Source organism: Gossypium hirsutum, chromosome D01, assembly GCF_007990345.1.
Source record: "Gossypium hirsutum isolate 1008001.06 chromosome D01, Gossypium_hirsutum_v2.1, whole genome shotgun sequence".
Classification (NCBI taxonomy): domain Eukaryota; kingdom Viridiplantae; phylum Streptophyta; class Magnoliopsida; order Malvales; family Malvaceae; genus Gossypium; species Gossypium hirsutum.
The window spans coordinates 22,597,040-22,609,610 of NC_053437.1; the positions used below are offsets into that span (position 1 = coordinate 22,597,040).

The window sequence follows — 12,571 nt, forward strand, 5'->3', positions numbered from 1 at the left end:
ATCGCCACCAATATTATTTGGTTTGTAATATTCCATTTGTATTTTTATATTTTTTGGTATGTACTCGTCGTTATGCACTTATATTGACAGGGTACGAGATCATGAAGGTTCGTTTTCATGATATGTTGGAAATATTGCAGTCAATTAACTCAGCAGGGGCAACATACCATTCAAACAGTGGACACAAGCATACGACGGCAGGCTATGATATGGCCATATGACCTCGAACCTGGTAAAATGCATCAATTTCATTTTAAAAGAAATGCGTCATTTGTTGACAACCTCAGTTATGAAAGAGACATACTTCCGTTTGGCGGAAGTGTTCCCAAAACGAGCAGCACGTTATGCCGGAAAATTACAAGGAGGCCATGTATGGTGCCCAATGGTAGTGGAAGAAATTAATAATGGCAAGGTATGAGCCAACTGGATGCACACAGTTTGTCACTCGCGTGATAACCTATTGTTTCAGGTGACGGAGTTCGACAGACCGAACTAAGGTATTACCGGAGGAGTGTACCGAGTACACTTGAGAAATAGGACTTGCGACTGTGGGATATTTGACTCACTTCATTTTTCATGCGCTCATACAATTACGGGTTGTATGAATCTCTGTTTGGATCCCATGAGCTTCGTCAACGAAGTGTACAAATTAGAAATCTTGTACAACATGTTGAGACACATATTTTCACTGGCCGCTTGTATCTTTTGCTCTATTTAAGTTGTTACCCGATAAAGAATTACATCGTAAACTAAAAGGTCAACCGTGCTTGACTCGAATACGTGACAACATGGATATTTTAGAGTGCTTAAACCAACAGAGGTTATGCGGGCGTAGGAACTCGGGTCATACAATGTCGTCCTGTCCACATCGAAATTAAACATTATAATATATGTCTTCATGGGAATTGTTAGCCAAAATAAATTTGATATTTCTTCATGTGAATTTTCAACAAAAACATTTGATATTTCTTTTCAAATCAAATCTTATTGTTATGCTATGTGAAAATAATCAAAGTAAATTTACATTTTGATTAGGGTTTAATGGTACAAAAATCAGATTGTATACAAAAAAGATTGAAAAGAACTTTCATTTTCTTAAATGATATAATATACAATTCTTCAGTGCATATGCCGGTCAAAATCTGTGTTATATCGGGGTGGTCGATAGTTACACACTGGATTCCTTCTAGGTTCAGCTTTTGGACTGAGTTGTGGTTGTTGGGATTTTCCTTCGTTCAATGTAGATCCTTGCTTTTGTGCATCCTTCGGTCTATAAATAGGTGATTAGGAAGATGACCCACCTTGATAGAACAAAGATCTCAGAGGTGTTTACGTCACCCATGACGAATGAGGGTAACTATGTTGAGTCCCATAAGCCGATGGGATAGTGAGTGGACTATTCGTTGATGTCTCATACAAGATGGCCTATACATCGTCGTAAGCATCGCCATCATCAGGAAATGAGATGGCCGGGGCGTGTACCACATTGAGGATGGATGACCAACAATCCAACCTTACATACGATTAGGAGTAGAAAAATGTGGTGCAACATTTTGTGGTTGTGTGAAAATAAAAGGGTTAGGGTACAAACCAGAATAAAGGCAGTACATACTAAAAGGGGTATGGTGAGAGTGGTAGTGTTGAGGCCGTCGAGGCCAGTTCTTGAATGGGCACTGATGATGGGCCCATCTCGCCACTCATTGGATTTAAAGGGGCTCGTCGTGGCCTACTCGTATGGGGACGCTGACACCTCACCTCTTCCCCTAACAAATATGGCTTGCCATGGATCCTAAACCATGACATGTAATTCAGATTGCATGCTAACTCCAAAATGAGAATTGCGTCGCGAGTAGGTAAAAAATCGTACTGATTATTCCACATGTTGATGTATTGCGAGTGGAATATCGACCAATTCATATCCGGTCGCCGTAAGTTGATACGATGCAGATCATCAAGCTCCTGAGGTGCCACAGAAATAAATTATCGGAATCCTAACTGCTGCAACACTTTATCTGCCTCACGCATCTCAACAGTAACGTATACTACCAATGGGACCTTAACGTGCCAAGCATTGGGATTTACAAAAAATTCATTAGGAATTACTGCCCGAATTGTCGGGTTCTCGTATGATGTCCATTCAAACTATATGAACGTGATCAAAACATTAGTTATATATATACTACTGAATACTAAATAGGAAATTGACTACGTTATTTTTATATAGTTCAAAATTAAATAAATACATACACCCGCTTCCAATTGTTGTTCTAATAAAAGTCATACATCTTCAAGCTCGGCAGGTAATCCCACGTGACACAGGGCATGGTTCCACTTATTCAAATAACTTATTAACATAATAATTTTATTTTAAATCAATTTTAATAATGGTAATATCTAGTGAATTTTACCTTGTTACGAGTGGGAATGCATACGGGTAGTCTACTCGAGGACATAAAAATGAAAAACGGTATCAAGCCGATGATTGTAGTAGTAAAAGGTAACCATCGATTTTGATTTTTTTTGGTTTCGTCTCTCGACACATCTCCTGGTACAATGTCGCCAACACGGCGAGCCCCCAACTGAGTTCGTCAGCTCCTCTAAAATCGATGAGTTCCAACAGCCACCTTAGATGTACAAGGTTTTATGACTTATCCAACATTAAAATACCCTCGATAATCTGAAGGATGTACACCCGAGCGTATCGTTCTTTTTTCTCTTCAGTAGAATCCTCCATAAATCATCTCCAGAACCACACCCAAAAGATCGTAACATACGATTCCCCAATCAGCAAACTGAATAAACCTAGGCGGTGACTACTAACCCGTCCACGGGTAACCCCAACTGTAACTGCACGTCCTCTAGAGTGATAGTACACTTACCGCATGGAATATAGAATGTGTGCATCTTGGGTCTCCACCAACGCGCTTATGAGTTCCGGGTCTAATTTACACCCCCGACCTACAAGGGCCACATGCAAAAAATTAGCTTCCCTCAAGTATGTTTCGATCAACGGTGATGGAGGACCGGGTAGATTACAAATGTGACTTTGCAAAATTCGATCTTCTGCCTATTTACATAAAAGTTATAAAAAAATATTAAGTTCAATTATAACTATGAAATAAAAAAAATTTAAAAAATTATTAAAATTATTAAAATTTATTCTTACCATTTGTAATTGGTTGACAGAGATGTACTTATTATTAAGATGGACTAGAGACCCGACCATTGCTAAATATATAATTGAACACGGACAAAATTTTAATAAAAATATTATTTCTTGAAATTACTAATAAAAAATAATAAAAAGAATAATTTAGATAAAAATAGAATTTAGGAAAATAATTTAAGAGACTATTTGAGAGATATAGGATAGAATTGTATGTGAGAAATGTGTGTGTGTTTGGGGGTATACTTTTTTTTGCCGTTGGGGTCCAACGGCTAGTTCAAATAGCCATTAGAGTTGACCATTGGAGCTCGGACAAAAGTGCACCTACGTGAAAGCACTTTAATAAAACGCATTAACGTAGGTACGTTTTACTGAACATCTGGGAAAACAAAAATGACGCCAACTCAACATGTTTTAATGAAATCGATTCTTTCTAGTTATTTTTGAACAAAACGATATATTCTCATTTTATTTTTTTTAAAATGAGCCTTTTGTAGTAATTTAGTCCTAATTCCCTTCCTGACAAAAGAAAATTAGTTTATTTATCCTCTTTGAATGCTGCTCTTAAATTGTCTTATCTATTATGGATTAAAGGAAAAGGAAAAAGAAAACCCCTTGTCTACATCTAAATTGAAAACGAAACCCTTTTCCTTCACAAAATAAAATGAAAGGAAACCCTAGATTTCTCGACCTGTGAATCCTTATCCAAAAACCATAAATCTCTGGGTTAATAGCTTCTTTCTTGTTAGTATTTCAAAAGCCCCGGATCCAATTCCTGTATCTCTAGGGTTTTTGTTTTGGTTAATGGATTTGCAATTGGTGAACAATGCGTTGACTTTTTCACGAAGGAAGAAACAATGGCTTATATTGCTAGCTATATGTGGAGTCTCTGGTTATGGGGTCTATAAGGTGTATAATTTACCCTCTGTGGTGAAGAAAAGGAAGAGGCTTTTCAAGCTCTTCGGAGCTCTGATTTCGTTAGCTGAGTTGGTCTCCGAATCCGCCGAGACCATCAATGTTGTCTCCGAGGAGTTGAAGGAGTTTTTGCAATCCGATTCTGATCAAGCTCCGAATAGTTTGAAGCAAATTTCAAAAATTGTGAGATCAGAGGAATTTTCCCAATCTTTAATTTCGGTTACTGAGGCTTTAACAGTTGGAGTTTTAAGAGGGTATAAGTTAGAATCAGCGAATGAGAAAGAATTCGCGGCGGGTTCCGAAAATTCCAGCATTACTGATAGGGTGTTGGATAGGGTTTTTTCTAATGCTGGGACTGGTTTTGTATCTGTTGTTGTTGGTAGCTTTGCTAGGAATCTGGTTTTGGGGTTTTACTCAAGTGTTGGAGAAGTGGAGGGTTTGAGTGGGAATAATGGGTCATCTGATGTACCCAAATGGATTAATGTGCTTTATGATGATAAGTCTAAAGAGCTAATTGCTGATTGCATTCAAAGATTAGTAAGCACAGCTGTTGCAGTCTATCTTGACAAGACAATGGACATTAATACTTATGATGAAATTTTTGCTGGGATGACCAATCCCAAGCATCAAAAACATGTTAGAGACACTTTGGTTTCTGTTTGTAATGGGGCTGTGGAAACACTGGTGAGAACATCTCATCAAGTGTTGACAAGTTCAAAATTGAATTCGGCTTCAACATGCTCGATTTTTTATCAGAGCGCAGGTGCTGGTGGAATGAGAGATGGTTTCGAGAAGGAAGTGTCATTAAAAGGAGTGAAAAGGGGGAGCTCATTTGATGGGATTCAGAATAATGGGTGGGTTGATAAGGTCTTATCCACGTGGGCAGTTCCCAGCAATAGGAAGTTTGTGCTTGATGTGACTGGGAGAGTAACCTTTGAAACATTAAGGTCTTTAGTATTGTTTATACTATGGATGCTTTCAGAGGGTCTGAAAAGAAGCATTCACATTGTCCATGAGGAAGTTGTGGAAAGGGGACTGGATGTTATCCGATATGTCGGTGCTAAGTCTTCCATTATAGTCACCTTTTGTCTTGCTCTGTATTTACATATCACGGGTGGTAGTAGGGTTCTGATGCCTGCTTGAATGTGTTTTCAGTCCGACTTTTTCGAGGAAATATAATGAAATCTTACTGAACTTGCTTATATCAGAAGGCCTTGTATGTATATTTCTCTCCTGGGAAATGTTTATAGCATTAGGAAATACTCAGCTTCCTTCAAACTTATTTGAATGTATACTCAATAATCTCAGTTCTCACTGCTGTATGCCAGAACTAGTGGTATTTGTTCCAAAAATATCAAATCCTTTTATTGTTTTAGAAGCGAAAATTTGCTATAGGATCAAGAATTTCAAAATTTGTGTCAGTGGTCGTTAATAACAGCATGTATCATTCATCATCATATCATATGCTTTACGGACAAAGATTTATTCTAAATAGGAGGGGATTTCTACACTGGTTGATTCCTTAGTAGACATCTATCCGTAGGAGACTCTGTTCTGCTAAGAAAAGTTTATCTGATACCTCAATATTATTCTACACAGTGAATGGATTATGATAGAGATAGTAATCAGTTTTATGGAAAAGATCAAGAGATTGATCAATTTTAATCACAGAATGTAGAAGAAGAGCAATCACGGAATGATTGAAGGGGACTTATGCACTATCCTTCAGATCCTCTGCATATAAATGGGAATCTGCTAGAGAGTGAGGAAGTAGTATTTCTTATGTAATCCCATGCTCTCAAAGACAATAAATTACTCCCACAGGATCTGTCAGTGGCTAATATGATCTAATGTTCTACTAGTAATATTATTTTTCTCAAGTTTATAGGGACAATCATCCACATATCTGATTATGAGAAGCAAATGCATCCTTCGAAAGTAGTAATGATTGTTTATTCTGTCCATTTAAATTTCAAATGTTGAGACTTATGAGAAGGAAAGTGACTTCCGGGTAAATCAATGCCATGATCTTTGTTTTGGACTTCCTGGCTTGATCTGTACTTTCATCTTTAGTCTCCCATTCATCTCCAAGTAAAATGTAAAACAAATTCTTCCCTACAACTGATCTTAGTATAAACTACGATCCTTGATTATAATAAGAACTTATTTTTGTATCTTTTATTCGACCTGTTAAGATTTATATTTTAATAAAAGCCTAAGAATGAGCCCATATGGGATAGTCTAGTTGGTAAGAAAAACTATTTTTGTTCTACCAAGTTTTGATCTTTGGTATTCAGAAATAAAATCTTAAATGCACCAGGTTGATGAAAGGAGTTTATTCTTAAAATCGTTTTGAGAGGAGATTATAACCGAAACAAAATTTTAGCTGATTCGTCTCACTGATTGTTGTTGAATGGTATCAAATTGCATAGCTATGTTTGACCCTCTGCCTGCCTGTTGTCATTGCTTGGTACAGGTAACTTCTTCACTTGTGCAGTGTCTTATCTATGAAATGTGATGCATTGTATCAGCTTGTTGTTATTACCATCTAAGAGGTTAATGGTTTCTTAAAGTTAAATGCTATATTTTGTTTCTTATTACAAACAATGTTTATTTGTTTCCTCCCCTATTACCCATCGGTGAACCACCTTTTTCTTTGAATTCGAATGCTGTAGCTTAAGAAAGAAAACAGAGATTTATTTGCGGCTTACGGTGTTTTTTTTCTTTATTGAGTTTCAGTGTGTAGATTATGATTACACTTGAACCACGAGTCATTTTTCCTGTCTATTGCCATAGCATTTTACAGGTAACTTCTTCACTTCCTCGTGCTGTGTGCAATGCGATGCATATTTTAATTACTTTCTGTATATCAGCTCCATGTTGTTACCACCTAAAAGGTTAATTCTTTCCTAAAGTTCAATGCTTTATTTTATTGGCATAATGCCAAAAATAGCCCCTAACGTTTGACTGTTTGATCATTTTGGTTCTTTATATATTTTTTTGGAACACTTTTAACTCCTAACATTTTTTTTTGTCGAATTAGTCTATTTTTAACGAACATGTTGACATGGCCATTAGTTGATTAACGATCAACATGGCCATTAATTGAAAATATTGTTTGAAAAAAGTAGTTGGAAGCCATCAACGGAGAAGTTGCCTTATTCGAAGCTGATTTCTTCATCATTAGGGGAGTTCGTTTATGATGGAGAGAAAGTAACATATTTCTGTAACAAGGTAGCTTCGAGAGAGACTTTGTAATAAGTTAGCTCCGAGGGAAAGTGACATGTTTCTGTAACAAGTTAGCTCCGCAGCGATTTAAACCCAAACAGAAGGTATTATGGTTGCTCAGATTTTCAGGTAAGCATATATTTAGTAAATTTGTTTTAATGTTCAAATAAAATTTGAGATTTTTTAGTTTGTTTGATTTTTGTGTCGGTTGCACTAAATTGGTGCTACATTTCGTCGTGAGTGAATTGTAGGGTTTATATAATATATTGTTGAACTTTTTTGTGTGAATTGTAGATTGGTGAATGCGAATTTTTTAAGTGGTATGATGATAAGCTGTGTAACAAGGCGAATGAAGTAATACGTGAATTACGTGATAGCGAAAGAATACTTGCAAAAGAGAATACAAGACTTGGGAAGCAAATTATGAAGTGTGAAAGTGTATGTGGTAGTAAAAGCAATAATGTTGAGATGTCTGATAGTGACAGTGTGTATAAACATGTCAATGGTGATGTTGTGGATCACATTGAATTAAGCACAAAGGTTAAGGGCTTGAAGAAGAAATGTAAATCAATGAAGAAAGAGAGAGTTTTATAAGAAAATGTTTATTTGTAGTGTATTATTTATCCTATGTTTCACATTATGTAGGAATGTTATAATTTGAAAAGTATGGTGTCATGTTCTTGTGTTTTGTATATCTAGTACCTTCAAACTTTGTTGTTGACATAAATTGTCACATTCGAATTGATGTTTGTAGTTAATTTGAGGGAAGTATAAAGAAAGGTGTACTTAGTTTTGTATCAAAATTGGGTTTGTAGCTAATTTGAGGGAAGTATAATGAAAGGGGGAAATTGGAGATACACAAGAATGTTACATGTACTAAAATATTGGATATTTGACATTGTATGTCATGTTCAAAATAGTTGTTTGTATAGGTAATTGTAGGCACCATGAACAAAAGTAACTAACAAAGTGACCCTAGAATCACATAGTTGCCTATAGCAATAATGGTATACCACATCAATTTGTTACATATTACCATCATTGTTATACCAACTTCAAACAAGTCGTAAAAGCCTAAAATACAAAAATATCTTAGGCAATTATTACATGTAATGACAAACAAAAAGTATCTTACGCAACTATTTCAACAAACAAACAAAAGGTTCAGTCATAACAACATCTCGATTCATTTCTTCATCTTTTTTGTTGCAGTGGATTCTTGTGTGTTGATAGACTCCTAATATGCCATCCTTTTTTGGCTTCTAGTTATTGTACTCGTACTAGACTGAGGAAAAGAAATGCACAACCCCAAATTAGATTTAAATATTTTGAAACTTGACACTAAAAAAGTGTTTATGATATACATATGATCCAGTTGTGTTAGGTTGATTGCATGATCTTCTGTTGTTCCTTTTTTGGCTTCTAGTTCTTGTACTCGTACCAGACTGAAAAAAAATGCACAACCCCAAATTAGATTTAAATATTTTGAAACTTAATAGTGAAAAAGTGTTTACGGTATACCTACGATCCAATTGTGTTAGGTTGATTGCATGATCTTATGTTGTTTCTTTTTTGGCTTCTAGTTCTTGTACTCGTACCAGACTGAAAAAAAGTGCACAATCCCAAATTAGATTTAAATATTTTGAAACTTAATAGTGAAAAAGTGTTTACGGTATACATGTGATCCAATTGTGTTAGGTTGATTGCATGATCTTCTGTTGTGACCTTTACCACCACATTTCCTGCATCTCATAATCAGACGAACTTTGCTGAGTTGTCTATGCCTCACTTTTTTCTGTTCATTTTTTGTCTTCCTTCTATTCTTCTTATGCCTAACAGGCATTTTTTTCTCAACTAGTGGAAGCACGGGCTTAATACAAGATTTTCTCCACTCATGTGACCCATTTATGGGTTGTAAAGCATATGCATATGCTTTCAAATATGTCTCCTTGTGGTGGTACCTATGTAAGTAGTCATCAGGTTTTTGTTAAAGATGTCGGAGAAGGCATAGGGACAAGGGATCCTAGATAATTGCCCACTTCGATAATTGCAGGCTCTATCTTCTACATTTACTACATACTGCGTTTTGTATTTCTTAACTCACACTCATTTTCCCCATTCTAGATCATCTTCCAATCAACACCTTCGTTCTTACTGTAATCAAATTTCTTATTTATCAGTGGACCATAATTGTATTTCCATGAACTGCATTGCTTCCTCTTATACACTATTATGGTCATCATTTTAACTCTTATTTCCTCCAACATGGTTATTATGCTCTTGAATCTAGACTTCATGATGCTTGAGTTAAATGCTTCACAGAGGTTATTATCAACAATATCTGATACCGAGCGCAACCTTTGGAAGGCCTTAGTCCAAGCTTTCGAATTCTTAGAAAATAAATCCTTTACAACACTTTCTCTATCTTATACAATTCTTCTTTGTTTTGTTCTCACTCCCTATCTGTTGTAGACTTCACTCCTTATCTTATACAACAGTTACTATAGCTAACAATAAATCATCATAAAAAAAACAACAGTGCTAATCTCGTGCTCTACATACAGGTCTATCTCCTTATGCTTAACCTTGTAGTTCAATATGTAAATAATGCTACTATCATTCCATACTAACCAAAGGTTATCCTGTAAAGTCCTATTACCAGGCACATAGAAATAAATTAGTTGCATTGTATTGAACTCTAACCCCCTTTTTTAACTATTTTACACAACGCAAAATATAATATTGTATTTGGATCCTCTTTAAGCCTAACCATCTCACCACCTGAATACCTAAGATGGGGATCACGTACAAATTTACCCCTAGCATACAAGTTTATGTAGTATTCCTCCTCTACAGACATCTACAGTTGAAATAAAAAATATATATTACAAAAGTTACAAAACAATAAGATTCCATACTAATAGACGAACAAAATGCAGCAAAAAAAAGTGTAGACAAACAAAATATCAAAATAATATAAGCAATACAAAATGAATATAAAGTTAATTGATTTAATAATTATATAATCAAATCTTATAAAGTTTATATATATAACAACAGAACAACAACAAAAGATAGAGGGACCACTTCAATAAGTTCACCTATTAAACTATGCTTAGAACTAATGCCCCCACCACCAACATTATAGTCCCAACATAAAAATTATGCATTGAACCAAAAAGTATAATGAAACATGAAGATTTGTCTAATTTTGGGGTCGACCACTATCACTAACGAAATCGAAATTCCTCAACCAAGAAACCTAAAAAACAAAAAGCCCTTTTCTTTTCAACAACCAAATCGAAAACCCTAAACAAAAAAACTAAAATACCTAAAATTTCTCTTCTAATTAGTATCCAAATCAATAACCCTAAACCAATATCTCAAAAATTAAAAGCCCCAAAAAATCCTCAATATCAAAAACCCTAACCCAAAATCCCCAAATTTGACAACCCTAAACCCAAAATTCACAAACTCTAAAACCCTAAACCAAAATCGAAATAACATATATAACATTTTCAATGTGAAAAATTTTAAAAACATAACTCAAAATATCATTCAAAATCAAATGTGATTCTGCAACAGGCTTTGGATAATCTTCTTTCGCACAATTTTTTAACTTTCTCGAGTTAGGGTTCAATGTCTGCTTTTTTTAGATTAATTGATTCAAGAGGTTTTTTTGTTTTTAATATTGGCCTTTTCTTTTTTTTTTAGATTACCTAATTCAATAGTTTTTTTAATTATTTTATATTTTCATCAGGTGTGAAATGTGTTGACGCTTAGGTGGAATAAATTTTTTTCCAAATCAGCCTCGTTAGTTAACTAACCTCCACGTGAACATGTCTGTTAAAAATAAACCAATTTGACAAAAAAAATGTTAGGTGTTAAAATGCTCCAAAAAAAAAAACATAAAGGGCCAAAGTGACCAAACAATCAAACATTAGGGTCTATTTTTGACATTATGCTTATTTTGTTTCTTGTTACTAACACTATCTATTTGTTTGCTCCCACATTACTCTATGGTGAGTTATCTTTTTGTGTCTCTGAATTTGAATGTTGTAGCTTAAGAAAGAAAAGAGATGATTATTTGCTACCAAAGATATTCTTTTTCTTTATTGATAGTGTTAGAATTAAGTGACCCGATTCCTTATTTAAATAAAATATAGTGGTAAAATAAAATAAAAGTAAAATCCCTATAGAACTACACTTCTTTTATTTTATTTTAGAATAAGATTTTTTAAACCTTATTAAACTCCATCTATTTGATATTGATTAGAATAAGGTGTTTCAATCCTACTACACTCCTATTAGAATATGGTTTTACAAGCCTATAAATAGACATAATCTACTTCTCTTGTAATTATTCAAATTCGACATAGTGAATTTTCGCCTTCTCTACCTGTGGTTTTTTCCCGAAAGGGTTTCCACGTAAAAATATGTGTGTTCTTTATTTTTATTTCTCTTTTCTTTGTGATATATTGTCATTACCGATATTCTATTTTTACAAATTGGTATCCGAGCTTCCGGGTTGTTCATCTTAATCACGGTAATGGCGTCTTTCAAGTATGAAATTCTGCTGTTGGATCGTAACACCAGATTCGTGTTGTGGCAAATAAAGATGCAGGTAGTTCTTGCATAGATGGACTTAGAGGAAACCCTACTAGAAGTAGATAAGATGCCTTCGACATTGACAGAGGAAGAGAAGAAGCGCAAGGATCGAAAGGCGTTAACACAGTTACATTTGCATTTGTCTAACGAAAATTTGCAAGATGTGATGAAGGAGAAGACTGTCAGAAGAGGTTGGAACAAATATATATGTCGAAAACTCTAACTAGCAAACTGCATATGAAGTAGCGTCTTTAGGCTCATCGTTTGAAGGAAGGTGCGTTTGTGCACGAACACTTAACAGTATTTAAAGAAATTCTCTCAAACTCAAAGGCCATGGAGGTTCAGTATGATAAGGAAGATCTAGGGTTGATTCCACTTTGTTCGTTGCCCCCATCTTATTCAACCTTTAGAGATACGATTTTATATAGCCGTGAGTCTCTTACAGTTGATGAGGTTTATGATTCTTTAACCTCGTATGATAAGATGAAGCATCTTATGGTTAAAACCGACTCTCAGGGAGAGAGTGTCATTGTTTGTGGGAGACAAGATCGGAATACTAAAGATGATCGTAGAAGGACACAGGAACGAAATCCTCGTGGTAAATCTAAAGGTAGATCGAAGTCTTCAAACAAATGTAAAACTTGTAACTTCTAC

General features: G+C 35.1%; 1 protein-coding gene across 1 annotated transcript; it reads left to right on the plus strand.

Moving 5' to 3' along the window:
• Nucleotides 1-3,706: 3,706 nt before the first annotated feature.
• On the plus strand, nucleotides 3,707-5,283 carry LOC107940265 (protein PHLOEM PROTEIN 2-LIKE A10). Its single transcript, XM_041086291.1, has one exon. It carries the CDS (start codon nucleotides 3,971-3,973, stop codon nucleotides 5,222-5,224), a length of 1,254 nt encoding a protein of 417 aa, XP_040942225.1. The 5' UTR covers nucleotides 3,707-3,970; the 3' UTR covers nucleotides 5,225-5,283.
• The last annotated feature ends 7,288 nt before the right edge of the window (nucleotides 5,284-12,571 follow it).